Here is a 15,456-nt window from a genome sequence, read left to right as displayed (position 1 = left end):
TACAAAGACAAGTGTGTCTTGCCTACAGTCAAGCATAGTGGTGGGAGTGTCATGGTCTGGGGCTGCATGAGTGCTGCCGGCACTGGGGAGTTACAGTTCATTGAGGGAACTGTGACTGTGACATACTGAAGCAGAGCATGATCCCCTCCCTTCGGAGACTGGGCCACAGGGCAGTATTCCAACATGATAACGACCCCAAACACACCTCCAAAATGACCACTGCCTTGCTAAAGAAGCTGAGGGTAAAGGTGGTGGTCTGACCAACCATGTCTCCAGAGCTAAACCCTATTGAGCATCCTCAAATGGAAGGTGGAGGTCTCTAACATCCACCATCACCTTCATGTCGTCATGGAGGAGTGGAAGAGGACTCCAGTGGCAACCTGTTAAAGCGGAGCTCCACCCTAAAGTGGAACTCCCGCTGATCTGAACACCCCCCCCTCCGGTGTCACATTTGACACCTTTCAGGGGGAGGGGGTGCAGATACCTGTCTAAAGACAGGTATTTGCACCCACTTCCGGCCACAGTCTGCGGGCAGACTGCGGGCAGGACGTCACCTCCCGTTCCCCCCCCCCCCCGTTGTGTTCTGGGAACACTCGGCTCGCAGAGCACAGCGGGAGCCAGTCAGCAGGCACAGCGCGACACCGCATGCGCCGCAGGGAACCGGGCAGTGAAGCCGGAGCGCTTCACTTCCTGGTTCCCTCACCGAGGATGGTGGGGGGGCAGCAGAGTGACGAGCGATCCCTCGTCCTCTGCTGCGGACGTCGCTGGACTCCAGGACAGGTAAGTGTGCCGATATTAAAAGTCAGCAGCTGCAGTATTTGTAGCTGCTGACTTTTAATTTTTTTTTTCAGCGGACATCCGCTTTAAGCTCTGGTGAACTCCATGCCCAAGAGGGTTAAGGCAGTGCTGGAAAATAATGGTGGCCACACAAAATATTGACACTTCGGGCCCAATTTGGACATTTTCACTTGGGGGGGGGGCTCACTTTTGTTGCCAGCGGTTTAGACATTAATGGTTGAGTGTTGAGTTAGTTTGAGAGGTCAGCAAATTTACACTGTTATACAAGCTGTATAGCAACATGTAATTTCTTTAGCGCTGCCACATAAAAAGATATAATAAAATATTTACAAAAATGTGCTCACTTTTTGTGAGATACTGTAACTCAAATTCTTCTCTGTGCATGTTCCAAAAGAAGCCCTCTGGTAAGTTCTATCAAGAGAATTTCGATACATGAGCCTCAATATAATATTGTAAGAAAGGTGTTTCAGGCTTGTGAAAATGAATGAAATAGTTGAAGACATGTATCATGTACATCAAAAGGGAATGAATTGTGTGCATGTTCCTCATGGGATGCAAACAGCAAATATGGAAATATGGAGTCTAGAAATCACTAAATTACAGAAATGTATAATATCAATTACATTTTTTTGATTTAAAACGTTCTACATTTTATTTATAAGACCTTTACCCATTTAATTTAGATATATACTTACCTACTTTTAACTGTTCAAGGTGAAAAAGTGTGACATCGGTGCTGTGATATATACTGTACCAGGGCTGATCCTAGGGCCACAGGCGCCTGGGTGCAGAAATATTTTTGGTGCCCCCACATGGGCCTCGTCATTTTACGAACTCCTCCCCTTTACAAATGTTTCTATGGCAATGACTCAACCACAGAGATGCTCCCTTACGAAGTCTTCATTAACCTGGGATCCTTACATGATCTCTTAACAATAAACAAAATACAGGAAGAAAAGCAGAGTACTTTATTGGGACCTGGAGGGGGGCCTCTGTGATGGAGAGAGGGCTTCTGTTAGAGAGTCTGTTAGATGTTTGGCGTCCCCACCTCTGCAGGTGCCTGGGTGCAATGCACCCTGTGCACCCTGCCTAGGATCGGCCCTGTACCGTACCCTTGTTTCATAAAGCTAGAGGAGCCTGTGCTGACCAGAATTACATCAGATGTCTGTTTCTCTACATAACCTTTGCAACAAAATGCTGGCTGGTATGAATTTATCACTGTCATTGTGTGAACTGTTTGAATGTGCTTCAGAAGATCCATCTAATTAAGCTGATCTCTTCCCTTCGTTTGGTGACCCTCTCTCTTCCCTTTTAGTCAACCTCTCACCTGCTTGCAATTAGTCTAGCAGCATTCCCCCCCACCACTCTTTTGATCTCAAGATATATCCATGCCATGACAAAGTTATCCAGTGCCCAAGCTGAAGGTGCCAAACTGTGTACCCCACGCAGTTTACCCCGCATAAGTCATTCTCTGTTCATGGCAAGAAAATGTTTAAAATATCTTACAATAAAATGGGTTTATTTAGGTCAAAACAAAATCCACTTACAGCTTACACCCCCTCATCGCTGTTTTTCTTATTTTTTTTTGGCCAGCAGACAAACAAATCCTTTGGCATAAGGTCATTAGGAAGAAAAAACATTGGAGACAGCGGGAGTGTAAGGGGGCTTTAAATTGCACTAGGGGCTCTGGATCAAGCTGTGGTATTTTAAGGCTTGGTGTCAGCTCCTTGCTGACCATATTTTATTTAAAGGATAAGATCACTTTAAAAAAATTGAAAAAGCTAGTGGGGTGGGGGAAAGGGAGCAGAAGATCCCTGATAGCTGTCAGATCGACGGATCGGGGAGGTGTAGGGGCTGGGCCATTCGTAACATGTTACATGTTACATACTGAATATGGGTGTTACATATAACATGTTCAGAAAAGTGAACAAACCTTTTAAAGCACCTGTTGTACACGCCACCAGTGCTCGGGATAGCAGAAACTACCTTGTATGCTCTTTCTTAACCCAGCTTATGTCTGCTCTGTGTATTTCTATGTGATAGCTAATGAAGAAGGGTCCCAGAGGCTAAAACATTCCATGTTCCAACACAGGGTCCAGCTCTGGCAACAGGGAGGGGACACTGCAACTGTCCCTACAGTGTCCTCCCTTCATGAAAACAGTGTGCCTGGGGCATCTGTCCCTCCAGTTCCTTCACTTCCTTCAACTCATCCTGGCCCTTTGAAAGAAAACACATCAGCAGGAGAGCGCAAGAAAGTTAAGTATCAGTAGGTAGGGGTTTGTTCTGGCAAGAAAACTTGTAGCATTGCCCTAAATGAACAAAGGGGCAGAATATTAAGGTTACATTTATGGCCTAGGTTGAGGTTATGGGTTGTATCAAGGAATTATACCTGGGAAGGGGGGGCACAGGAGACGGACATGAAGCCAGCAATCACCAGCACCACCAACCACCCATTCTCCCCCCCAAGTGGGAGACACAGGGGGAGGGGGGTCTGTTCTCCCCCAGCGGGAGAGGGACATAAAGGCGGCGATCACCAGCATCACCACCCCCCAACGAGAGATTGAAGGATGGGAGAGTGGAGTGCCTCCTTACCTTAGGAGGCAGATGATGAGTCCACCCAGGATGACACTGTGATCTCCCCTCCACTGTCTGAGCAGGAGTGCTGGATGTGGCATCAGGTGAGCCGTCCATGGAGACCTCGCTCCAGGGCTGTTCCTTCTCCTCCTGGCCGAACAGGAAGTGGGTCCTGAGACTCCCTGGCCAATTGGGTGTCAGGACCCACGGCCACTTCCCGAATGACTGGGAGGAGAATCAGGAAGACAATAGCGAATATTAATTCACTATTGTAACACTAGTGGATGGGCTCTGGGCGCAGTACTCTGCACCCCAAGCTCACCCTTTTTTAAAGCCAATTAGAGCATCAGACTCGAATCATGTGCTTAAACCCCCCCCCCATTGGAATCCATGTGCCCTACATGTAGATTAGTCGCCCCTGCGCCCCGTATGGCCGGGTCGCCACTGGTAGGTTTCGATTTCAGAGTTATGATGAGATTATTTGGTTAAGTTAGTAAGTGACCTAATCATTCTCAGTGAGAAATTCAATTTCAGGATTGGCAAGCATATAGCAAATATTACAGTATTATCATAAATTTGTGTGATTGAATAGCTATTGTTGAAACCACTGCATCAAAACAAAAATGCCAGTTTTCAGACACCAACATTAATAAAATTCAATCTTTAAAGAATAATGTAAAAAGGGAACAAATAAACTGTAAAGAATAAACTCTCAAAACATCTTTAAAACTGTATACAAACACTCATGAATCACCTATGTGAACAAACAGGAATAAGAGTTCAAGGTGGAGAAGTTTCTTGCAGCTTAGTCACGTCTGGTCCTCAGGACTACTCAAGATTTCAGCAGCAATATTAATCTTCTTATTAAATATCAATGAATATCATGAAAAACAGAGTGCATTCAACTTTTATATTAGGCACATGAACCGCTTCTATCTTGGACATCTGCTTCAATCTTCAGTATAGCTGGGCAAAGTAGGAACAGGGAGGCCAGAGGCAAGTTCTCTTCAGTTTGTCATAAAGATTGTTGTATTATAATCTGAAGCTGGACAGTGCAAGTCTTAGAAAACTCAGTTCCTTAGTACAAAATATTTTACTATTCTTCCAGATCAGTTTGAAAGAGCTCTTCATGGTAAGTAAGAAAATGTTCCACTGCTTGATTCTGGTAAACCATGTTAGCAGCAATATTTGAAAACTGCTCTTTCTCTGGCCTCATCAACGTTGGTCCAAAGACGATGCCAATATTCTGAGTGGTCATACGGTTCTTCTCACACTCATCCCTTACACTGGGAAGAAAACAGTAACAATTTATGGTCAGAAATATTCAAAACTATCAATATCTGTGTGGGCAGGGCTTTACCAGCATACCCAAAAAGAAGGGGGAATCAACACATGTTGGCAACTAAACTTTACTGTATAATGTAGAAATTAAATAATAATTACAGGAAAAAGGTAGTTTACAGAAACGGCACCACATATGTTTTGGGTTACATGCTTCTTCAAGCAGAAAGGTAACAACAAGGCACTTTTCCAATAGAAATATAATATAAACTTACAGATTACAGAATGCATGAGGAGCACTTCCATTTGGGAGGTACACAATTACTGGGTCTCCAGAGATCCCCAAAGTTCTTGCAGTTTATTAAGCTGATGGTGGAAGACATTTCCAAGCAGCTGACAGAAGAGATACCTATTCTTTCCCTTCTCGTCGGGTACCACTCCATAATACTGCTCTTACTCTCTCCCTAACAAGCAGAGCTCTACCCCTGACGTACTCCCACACTGTGGGCATGCCAATTCTGTGTCCAAATCTCAAGGGTTTAGCATACAATAGGAGATGCCAGCCTCCCCAAGACTGCCACCTGGAGCCCATAATAAGAGACAAATTAGTCCCTAACGGTTTTCTGCCATCCTGGAGATCTATGTTTTCAGATGGCATACTACCACAATCTGAGATATAGCTTATAAACAATGTGATAGCAATTAACCTAATACTGTATGACTTGTGAAGCAATTAAACTAATATGACTGGCAGCAGAGACAGTGCTGCCATGCACGTGCAATGCATTCATTCATTCAATGCATCAATGCGCGTGCAAGGAATTTCACAGACAAGGCTGTGAGGAGAGGAAATATTGTCTTTAGTTGAAAAATTGAAAAAAGAAAACAATTTATTTTGCCTGGCCTATAGAAATGATGAAGAGCACCTACAAGGTGTTATACTGTAAAGCCATTGATATTTGTCTTGCTTGGCTTTGCTGACTATTGATAATAATGCTCTTCTTGAGTCTCACTGCGGTAACAATCTATTTATGCAAGTTGATGTAAAATGATTAAGAAACCCTAATCTAGAGAAAAATTAGGTACATTAAAGTTCTATATAGGCGACAATGGGGTTGATTTAGTGCAAAATCTGGTGCAGCTCTGCGTAGAAACCAATCAGCTTCCAGTTTTTTTTTTCCAAAGCTTAATTGAACACGCTGAAGTTAGAAGCTAATCAGCTGCCATGCACAGATGTACCAGATGTTGCACTCTCTAGTTTTAGTAAATCAACCCCAGTGTGTGCTTGTCAAAAAAAAAAAACTGTGTACGGGTGACTGTGAAGAGAATAGTTTAGCTGAGACTGTATGCATTCCAAAGACAGAGGTGCACTTTAATTTTCGAGCATTAGAGGGCGTGCAATGTCATGTGGGAGGGAATTCCAGAGAACATATGGTATCTCCAGTACTGTATTACCTCTGCTCATAACATTTTAAAATGTTGTTAATGTTTCAATTAATTTTATTATTGAAAATAGAAAACAAAACACGTTATTACTTTTATTCTACACTTTTTATTTTTATTTTTTTATTTTATTTTTTTCCTTTCTACCCTTATGCCGCGTACACACAATCGGTCAAACCGATGAGAATGGTCTGATGGACCGTTTTCATCAGACCAAACCGATCGTGTGTGGGCCCCATCGGTTATTTATCCATAGGTTAAAAAAAGCAATCTTGTTTTAAATTTAACCAATGGATACCTAACCGATAGAAAAAAAACGATTGTTTGTAGGCACGTCCATCGGTTAAAAATCCATGCATGCTCAGAATCAAGTCGACGCATGCTTGGAAGCATTGAACTTCGTTTTTTTCATCACGTCGTTGTGTTTTACGTCACCGCGTTCTGACACGATCGTTTTTTAACCGATGGTGTGTAGGCACGACTGACCATCAGTCAGCTTCATCGGTTAACCGATGAAAACGGTCCATCAGACCGTTTTCATCGGATGGACCGATCGGGTGTACAGGGCTTTAGTTTGCTTCCCCCTAAGGCCCCGTACACACGACCAAACATGTATGCTGAAACTGGTCCGCGTAGTGTTTACGCGCGGGCTTCTGTACGATGGTTAGTACAACCATCGTACAGAAGCCCTCTGACAGGCATGTACGGTGAAAACGGTCCAACGGACCGGTTTCACCGTACATGTTTGCTCGTGAGTACCCGGCCTTACATTGATATTTAAAAGGAATATTTCATTCACTTTTATTCCCTGTATTAATGCTATCCCTTATATATAATTGTATTCTTAATATTATGTCCTTTACACTTTTGATAAGGTCACACATATACCTTTACTCTACAAATGATTTGCTAGCGGTCCGAAGACCGCAATCCTATTAATTATTTATATATCTATTATAAGTGACCTTTAACAATTTTATAGCTTTATATTTAAATAACTAAAATATTTTATTAAACATTATTTCTCTACAATACTAGATACAATTTTGCTTTTTTTTAAATTTCATTTCATTTAAATATTGATTGATTAAACAGGTTCATTCTAAATGATCGATTTAGATATCTATACACCTCTTGTTAACACTTCCTAATATTCATATTTTATTTTAAAAATTCAAATATTCTTTGATGTTTTGCCTTAACAAGATAATATGAATGTAAACTGTAATTATCCCTTTTTCCTGTTTACAAAATGTTACTTAATGTTCGTTTCCCCAACATTGTAATCTTATATACTTTATAATAATTCAATAAAAACTATTGAAACAAAAAAAATAAAACATTTTAAAATTGTATTTTAATCTACTCCGGCATCTGACCATTGGTGAAGTGTTTCTTTGGCCAAACCCTTTTTTTAGGTTTTGGATAAAGTAGGAAGTTATTTCTGTCTGTGTCCACACTGAGAATAGTAACTTTTTGTCCCTTTGCCCATTGTCACCAAAGCAGAAAAAAATCAGAAATACAAAATGTTAATATAGCTACAAGACGTGAGTTCTGTGAAGTTTCCCTGCACTGCATAAAGATGTGGAAACAAAAGAGGCATACGGGTGGAATGGATAGATAGATAGATAGATAGATAGATAGATAGATAGATAGATAGATAGATAGATAGATAGATAGATAGATAGATAGATAGATAGATAGATAGATAGAAAAAATGGTACTACAGCGCTACTACAATATAATCACAAAAGGAAAAAAACACACACACAGCAAAAATACCCAAATGGTAGAGCTGCAAACATGGGACGGTGTACAAACCAAAAGAAAATTTTAAAACATAAGTGCTGCGCTATTACCAACAATTGCTGCTGTAAGTACAAATAATGTTAACGATACCTCATAAACACCCTTCTCAGGAGGTATCAATATATTCAATTAATCATTGCTTGTGATGAGACAAATGTGCAAAATAAACAAAATTATATATTAGATACAATTAAAGTACAATTAAAATACCAAAAGCCCCAAAGAGAACCAAACGTCCCTATTCACTCACACCTTGTGCGAGTGCATATATAAGAACCAAAATTAGTGACACACTAAGTATGGAAGTCTTATTGGCAGCTTATGGACAATGCACACACAGGCAGATAGATTAGCCTGAAGGGGTCAGTCCCAGGTAAACTTGATGGTGCTATAAACGATGATGTCAGGCAGCCAGTGGATATCCATTCATCCAGAATTGGCAGCTCATGTAAAAAAGCCTAGTGACGCGATCGACGGGAGATCCGTCCGAATGAGGAGATCGCAACGCTGATCGGCTTATCCCATTACTGCCTCGCTGAATGCTGTGATTGATCGGGGGTTTCGTGAGTGTTACACCACACTGAATACCTCTTTTGCCACATATACTATACAGTCTTGCACTATGTCTTGTCTCCTTTTTTACATGAGCTGCCAATTCTGGATGAATGGATATCCACTGGCTGCCTGACATCATCGTTTATAGCACCATCAAGTTTACCTGGGACTGACCCCTTCAGGCTAATCTATCTGCCTGTGTGTGCATTGTCCATAAGCTGCCAATAAGACTTCCATACTTAGTGTGTCACTAATTTTGGTTCTTATATATGCACTCGCACAAGGTGTGAGTGAATAGGGACGTTTGGTTCTCTTTGGGGCTTTTGGTATTTTAATTGTACTTTAATTGTATCTAATATATAATTTTGTTTATTTTGCACATTTGTCTCATCACAAGCAATGATTAATTGAATATATTGATACCTCCTGAGAAGGGTGTTTATGAGGTATCGTTAACATTATTTGTACTTACAGCAGCAATTGTTGGTAATAGCGCAGCACTTATGTTTTAGATAGATAGATAGATAGATAGATAAATAGATAGACCAGGGTAGTAGAGAACCGGGATTAAAAATTGTGGATTAGATACTAAAATGTATCAGAAATGTTTCATAATAAACATTAGAGAAGAACTCATGGAAGAATATCAGTGTACTGTACTAACTGGTTTACATTTAGAAAATTGATAATCTTGCAAAAGGAATTAAGTTTAGTCACTTCCCCTGTGAACTCGTGAGACACTCTGATCCTGAATCATACCGGCTAACCTGGACAGCAGAGGGGTTTGTGTGCAGCAGCTGTTCTTAACCCAAGAGAAATTATATTAATGGTTCCGGGAGGAAGTGGACAACAGATGACTCAATGCAAAAAATTAATCAGAGTACCAGGAATGTAACATTCACTAACTTAGCTTGTCATGTAATCTGAAAATATTTTGCATGCAATTACCTCTTACAGGCAGAAAATTAGGTGTACTGTACATTACAGGCACACTCCAATGTAAAGATTAGTACTAATACAGATAAGATCATGTTTACGTTTCTTACCAATATGAATTATTCATTATGAAAAACAAAATATGAATTGCCAATACATTGCTGTCTGTTACAGGCCAGAGAACTAATGCCAGAACACATGAACTGCTGGTGAATATTGTGCAATAGAGTCACATTAAAAGAATGACTTATTTCCCTCTGCTTTTGTGAGGGAATTCATAAAACATGACCTGTTTGGCACAACACAGAACAGATTGAAATACCTCAGGCCCCATACACACCATAGAATCTATCCGCAGATAAATCCCATCAAATGGGTTTCTGCGGATAGATCCTATGGTGTGTACACGCCAACGGATATTTATCCGCAGATAAATCTCCCCTGGGATGGATTTCCAGCAGATGGATATTTGCTGACATGCACAACAAATCCATCTGCTGGAATCCATTCCAACGGATGGATCCGCTCGTCTGTACAGACATTAACCGGATCCATCCGTCCAAAGGGATTCCCCGCACGCGTCGTAATGATTTGACGCATGCGTGGAATTCCTTATATGACAGCGTCGCGCCCGTCGCCGCGTCATAATAGCGGCGACGGCGCGACACGTCATCGGCAGAGGATTTCAGCGCGGATTTCAATGCGATGGTGTGTACACGCCATCGCATAGAAATCCTCTGAAATCCTCGAGAGGATTTATCCGCGGATACGGTCCGCTGGACCGTATCTGCGGATAAATCCTCTCGTGTGTATGGGGCCTCAGATTTAAAGCAAAGATAAAAGTCAAAGTTCCAATGTACTTGTCAGTTAACTTGAGTCAAATAGTTCAGCATGATAGCCAAACCAAAAGCACTTTCAGAAGGAGAGGTCAGCACAAGCAGCAGCCACGTTCCTCTCATGACAGTTTTTTTTAAATGACTTATATTTAATCCGCCTACACCAATTTGGTTTCACCAGACTAGAGAGCACCCAAGACCCATGTGACAGTACCAGTAACTTTAATTTTGCTCTCTGAAAAATCACAGGTAGTTGAAGAGGAGTATCCGGCCGTTGCACACCTCACGTGGTTGTATGGTTAGCAGATAAAAGCAGCCTCACCTTTAGCGTGGACTTTTTTACTAGTAATGGTGGCGATCAGTGATTTTTATCGCGACTGCGACATTATGGCAGACACATCGGACACTTTTGACCGATTTTTGGGACCATTGTCATTTTTACAGCAATCAGTGCTATAAAAATGCACTGCTTACTGTGAAAATTACACTGGCAGTGAAGGGGTTAACCACTAGGTGGCACTGTAGGGGTTAAGTGTGCCCTAGTGAGTGATTTGTACTCTAGGGGGCATGGGCTACATGTGACAAGACAGTGATCACCGTTTCCGATTACAGGAAGCGGTGATGACTGTCATTGTCACTAGGCAGAGCGGGGAGATGCTTGTTTACATCAGCATCTCCCCGTTCTTCCTTACCGTGAGACGATTGCGGGTATCCCCACAGCGATCGAGTCTGCGGGACCCGCGGTCAGGCTCACAGAGCTTGCGGCGGGCGCACGTCCACAATGCCGTGATCTTAAAGGGGACATATATATATACGTCCTTCTGCCTGTCCGTGCCATGCTGCCGACGTATATAGTCGTGCGCTGGTCGGCAAGCAGTTAACTGTCTCATCAGCATGGAACAAAGGGAACTCTTGGATTTGTTTTATTTTGGAGAAATTAGGGAAGTGTAACTTGTAGGTAAACCTTTAGGTCAGTGGTTCTCAACCTTCTAGTGCCGTGACCCCTTGAAAAATTTCCCAAGTTGTAGGGACCCCTAACAGTAAAATAATTTTCGCAGTGTGGGTTGTCAGCACCCAAGGCAAGACAAGTAATTTGCGCCCCTAACCAACAGACATTTAGCGCTCCCTTAGTCCCTTCCACTTGAACAGTATTGGGGGTCAAAATCAACAGGGGAATAAATGCATCTAGGAACCCTGCCTTAAACAGTAGTGCCCCTACTTAAGTTCTTTGTATGCTTGAAGAATAAAGGCTGTGGTTACCCTAAATTGTTTTGACTATTTCTGTGTTTTAAAAAAGTTTCTAAACTCAGGTATTAATTACTTCTGCCTCCCCATGATTAATGAGGCATCTCTTGATTGGTGTGCATTGGTCAAGTTATTAAATATGCTGTATTATTCTTTTCTTCCCCCCTTTGGAGCTGTAGTGGTGGTGTATTCCTGTCCTAGACCCTTTGCTCAGATATATTGGGGACTCTGCCCTACTGAAAGAGTGGCTTTGGAGAATAAAGCAATACTTTGCAATTTAGAGTGAAGCACCAACAGCTGCCAACAAACTAACTGACAAGTAGAAGCAGACACTAGAAAGTTTATAGCTAACCCATAATAGTCATATGGACAACAGAACCTTGACTTTTAAAGGTCTTGTCCTGCCCTTCCATCCTGAGTGTGCTTGTGGCCTCAAAGAAGTTGTTACATGTTTGAAGCTACAAAAGATAATGTTAATATGATAGTGCTGTTTTGGATATCTTGTTCCCTCATCTTTTGTCCCATTAGTGCATCAGCCATAAAACTACAAATAGAAACAATTAAAATGACTGGCACCCATCTTCTTGTAACGGCTACATACCACAGATCCAGCCTTGATAATGGAATGCGCCTGGTATGTTTTACTTTTTTAAGTAAACTGGGTCATTCATAGTGTATACTTATTAGATGACTTGGGATCATATGACCTTCGTGCAATAGCGTTTTATGTGTTGTAACAAAATTTATGTTCAAATTTACATGTTTTTGCTTAAATTAAAGGTATTATAACAAACTGATATTTTAAAATTGTATTATTAGGGATTGTGTATTAAACTTAAAGAATAAAAACTCAACAGATGTCTGATTTGCAGAAGGGAAGAAATGTCATCAGCACACCAAGGATTCTTCGGAAGGGTCCAAAGCTTTATTTTGTTGTCACATGATGAAATATATAGATTTATTATGTGACCACTGCATAAAGCTTTGGACCCTTTTGAGGAATCCTTGGTGTGCTGATGACATTTCTTCACTTTGATTATTCATGGTTTCCACCCTTTGGTCATTATAGCACCCAGCATCACTGAACAGCCAGTTTTCTGGAATGTGTGTGTGTGAGGAAAATTGTGTTTTGATTTGCAGAAGGGTCCCCTTGTTGCCATGTCCAAAATGGCATATCATGAAAGCACCCAGACAACTGAGAGGAATGCATCAAATATTCATTGGCCAGTCATCAAATAGACAAGTAAGGGCACACATGCCAGAAGACTGGGCACAAGTCCTGCCAAATTATGACTGTATACAAAAGGATTGCTATACTGCCATTAATAACATACAACTGTCATCACAACTGGAGTTTCCCATACAACAAACAATAACTTGCTTGAAGCAGGACTTTGATTTTGAGTTATGGTGCAGTGGCTACAATCGACACCTAAGCACTGCCGAGATTGGTTGCCAGGTATATGACATTAATGATTTTAACGAATGTTTGGGTTAGTATGAATCAAAACAACAACACATTCTTGTAAAGAATGGTCTGACCCAGTAGCAAATTTAGAACACCATGCAGTAAACCAATGTCTGCAAAAGAAAGCGGCTTAAGCATGATTGAGTATGGGCCACAGCCATGATTGGTTATAGTTAATTGTACATGTCATTCAAAAATGAAACGTAAGCCTGGCAAAGCTCAGACCTTGTTTATGTGGGCTTCAGATGGCTAAAGATAAGTACACACAGGAGTTTGTTTTTTTTTCAACACAGCTGGCTGAACAAAAAACTGAGGTCGCTGTACTAACACATCCAATGTTAGTGTGGCAATCTACCCCCCCCCCTGTTGTGCTATCATGTTCTGACAGGGGACAGCCCCCCTCCCGTGCCAGAACACACTGATCAGCACTTGCAGTATGCTCATTTAACAGAAGCCGGTTTAATATTTAGCCCTTGTGTGCCAGCCTGTAGAGTGGTATGTACAGCAAGCTTTTGCAAGCATGTATTGTAACACATTTGGAAAGCTTGAACAGCTTTGTTAAGAGGAACTAAACTTTTCTCTTCTATAACAGTCTGGGTCCCTCGCTGGCACTGGCATCTTCTCCCTGGGTGCTGGTCTTTGGTCATCTCCATTGGCCAAAGCAGGATGATGTAACACCTGTGCATGCTCAGGAGTCAGTCATCCTGGTACACAGGGACCTCTGCCGGTGATGTAAGCTGAGCAGGGCATGTGCAGAAGGCTGACATCACAGAGCCACACCAGGCTCTGAAAGGATCCCGACAATAATGTCAGGATCCACCCAGAAGCTTTGCTGGTAGCTGGCTCAGACTCTCAAGCCTCGTACACACGACCGAGGAACTCGACGGGCGAAACACATCGTTTTCCTCATCGAGTTCCTTGTCAGGCTGTCGAGGAACTCGACAAGCCAATTTTCTCCATTCCCGTCAAGGAAATAGAGAACATGCTCTCTTTTTGGCTCGTCAAGTTTCTCTACAGTTTCCTCGACGAAAATGATCACACGACCGGTTTCCTCTGCAAAAAAATATCTCCCAGCAAGTTTCTTGCTGGTTTTTGCCAAGAAACTGGGTCGTGTGTACGAGGCCTCAGTGTGCCATTGAGAGCCTGCTGCTCCTGCACCCCCTATCTTAGAGCTTACACAGGCTTTTTCTCTTTGATCCTGTGGGTGAATTAAGTCAATTGCCAGTAAAATAAAGGAGAGTAGACGTTCATTAGGAAAATGTAAGTGAACTTGTTTCTTTGTCTTACACAATCTTAAGCCTGAAAATAACAAATTTATCCTATTGCCATCAATAAATCTTATTTCCATGCAACAGTACAGATTACATCTACAGTTAAAGTGAAATTACAGTGTATTTTCAGTGGTTACACATTGTGAGTTATTACTATAACACTAAACTGAAAGTCATTTTTGATGTGTTTTTTTTCTTTTTTTTTCATTTAATTTGCTTGTTTTTTTATTTATCTTGTTTTCGTAATTCACAAGCACATTTGTATATTCAGGGCCGGATTCAGGTAGGAGATACGACGGCCTATCTCCAGATACGCCGTCGTATCTCTGAGTTGCGGCGTCGTATCTATGCGCCTGATTCATAGAATCAGTTACGCATAGATTTCCCTAAGATCCGACTGGCGTAAGTGTCTTACACCGTCGTATCTTAGGCTGCATATTTACGCTGGCCGCTAGGTGACGCTTCCGTCGATTTACGCAAGGAATATGCTAATTAGGTAGATACGCCGATTCACAAACGTACGTAGGCCCGGCTCTATTTTGTTACGTCGTATAAGTTTTGCTTTTTCGGCGTAAGGTTGCTCCTGCTCTTATGAGGCGTACGCAATGTTAAGTATGGACGTCGTTCCCGCGTCGAATTTTAAAATTTTTACGTCGATTGCGTAAGTCGTTCGCGAATAGAGCTGTATGTAAGTTACGTTCACGTCTAAAGCATTGACGATTTGCGGCGGAATTTCGAGCATGCGGGCTTACGCCGGAGCACATACGTTACGCCGCCGTAACTTAGGGCGCAAGTTCTTTCTGAATACGGAACTTGCGCCCTAACTTACGGCGGCGTAACGTATCGGAGATACGTTACGCCTACACAATATTACGCAGGGCTACCTGAATCCGGCCCTATGTCTCTGGTGGGTAGTTTTTTGCATTATTGCTAACTGAGATCAAATCAATTAAATATTAAAATAAAAGTGAGACTGAAAGGCATTAGATATTAGCTGCTTGAAGAATGAGATCTGAATCCTGAGTTATATAGAGGAATAAGTACAATCTATGCCTGGCATAGGATTATATAGTTGTTGGAATATGTACAGTCAGGGCGTTTGGGGGAAAAAATGAATGCCTGGCACATATGGTATACTGTCTCATACTGTGTCACGCCTCCATGAACCTAGGAAAGGCATTATAAGCTACTTGAAAAATGAAATTTTAACCCCAAGGTTGTTGGAGGAGTAAATATAATC

General features: G+C 41.8%; 1 protein-coding gene across 3 annotated transcripts in view; it reads right to left on the bottom strand.

The window, feature by feature from the left end:
- Positions 1 to 4,018: 4,018 nt before the first annotated feature.
- The window catches only part of ARHGAP9 (Rho GTPase activating protein 9), a 203,521-nt gene continuing 192,083 nt past the window's right edge, over positions 4,019 to 15,456 (bottom strand). For all 3 annotated transcript variants that reach the window (XM_040340918.1, XM_040340919.1, XM_040340920.1), the window contains one exon: positions 4,019 to 4,658. In XM_040340918.1, coding sequence (XP_040196852.1) covers positions 4,469 to 4,658 — 190 coding nt within the window. In that variant the 3' untranslated portion in view covers positions 4,019 to 4,468. The remainder of the gene's footprint in view (positions 4,659 to 15,456) is intronic.

This window comes from Rana temporaria, chromosome 2 (assembly GCF_905171775.1).
Source record: "Rana temporaria chromosome 2, aRanTem1.1, whole genome shotgun sequence".
In the NCBI taxonomy this organism is placed as follows: domain Eukaryota; kingdom Metazoa; phylum Chordata; class Amphibia; order Anura; family Ranidae; genus Rana; species Rana temporaria.
The sequence above is the reverse complement of the archived record's forward strand: the minus strand, read 5'-3'. Positions and strand labels throughout refer to the sequence as shown.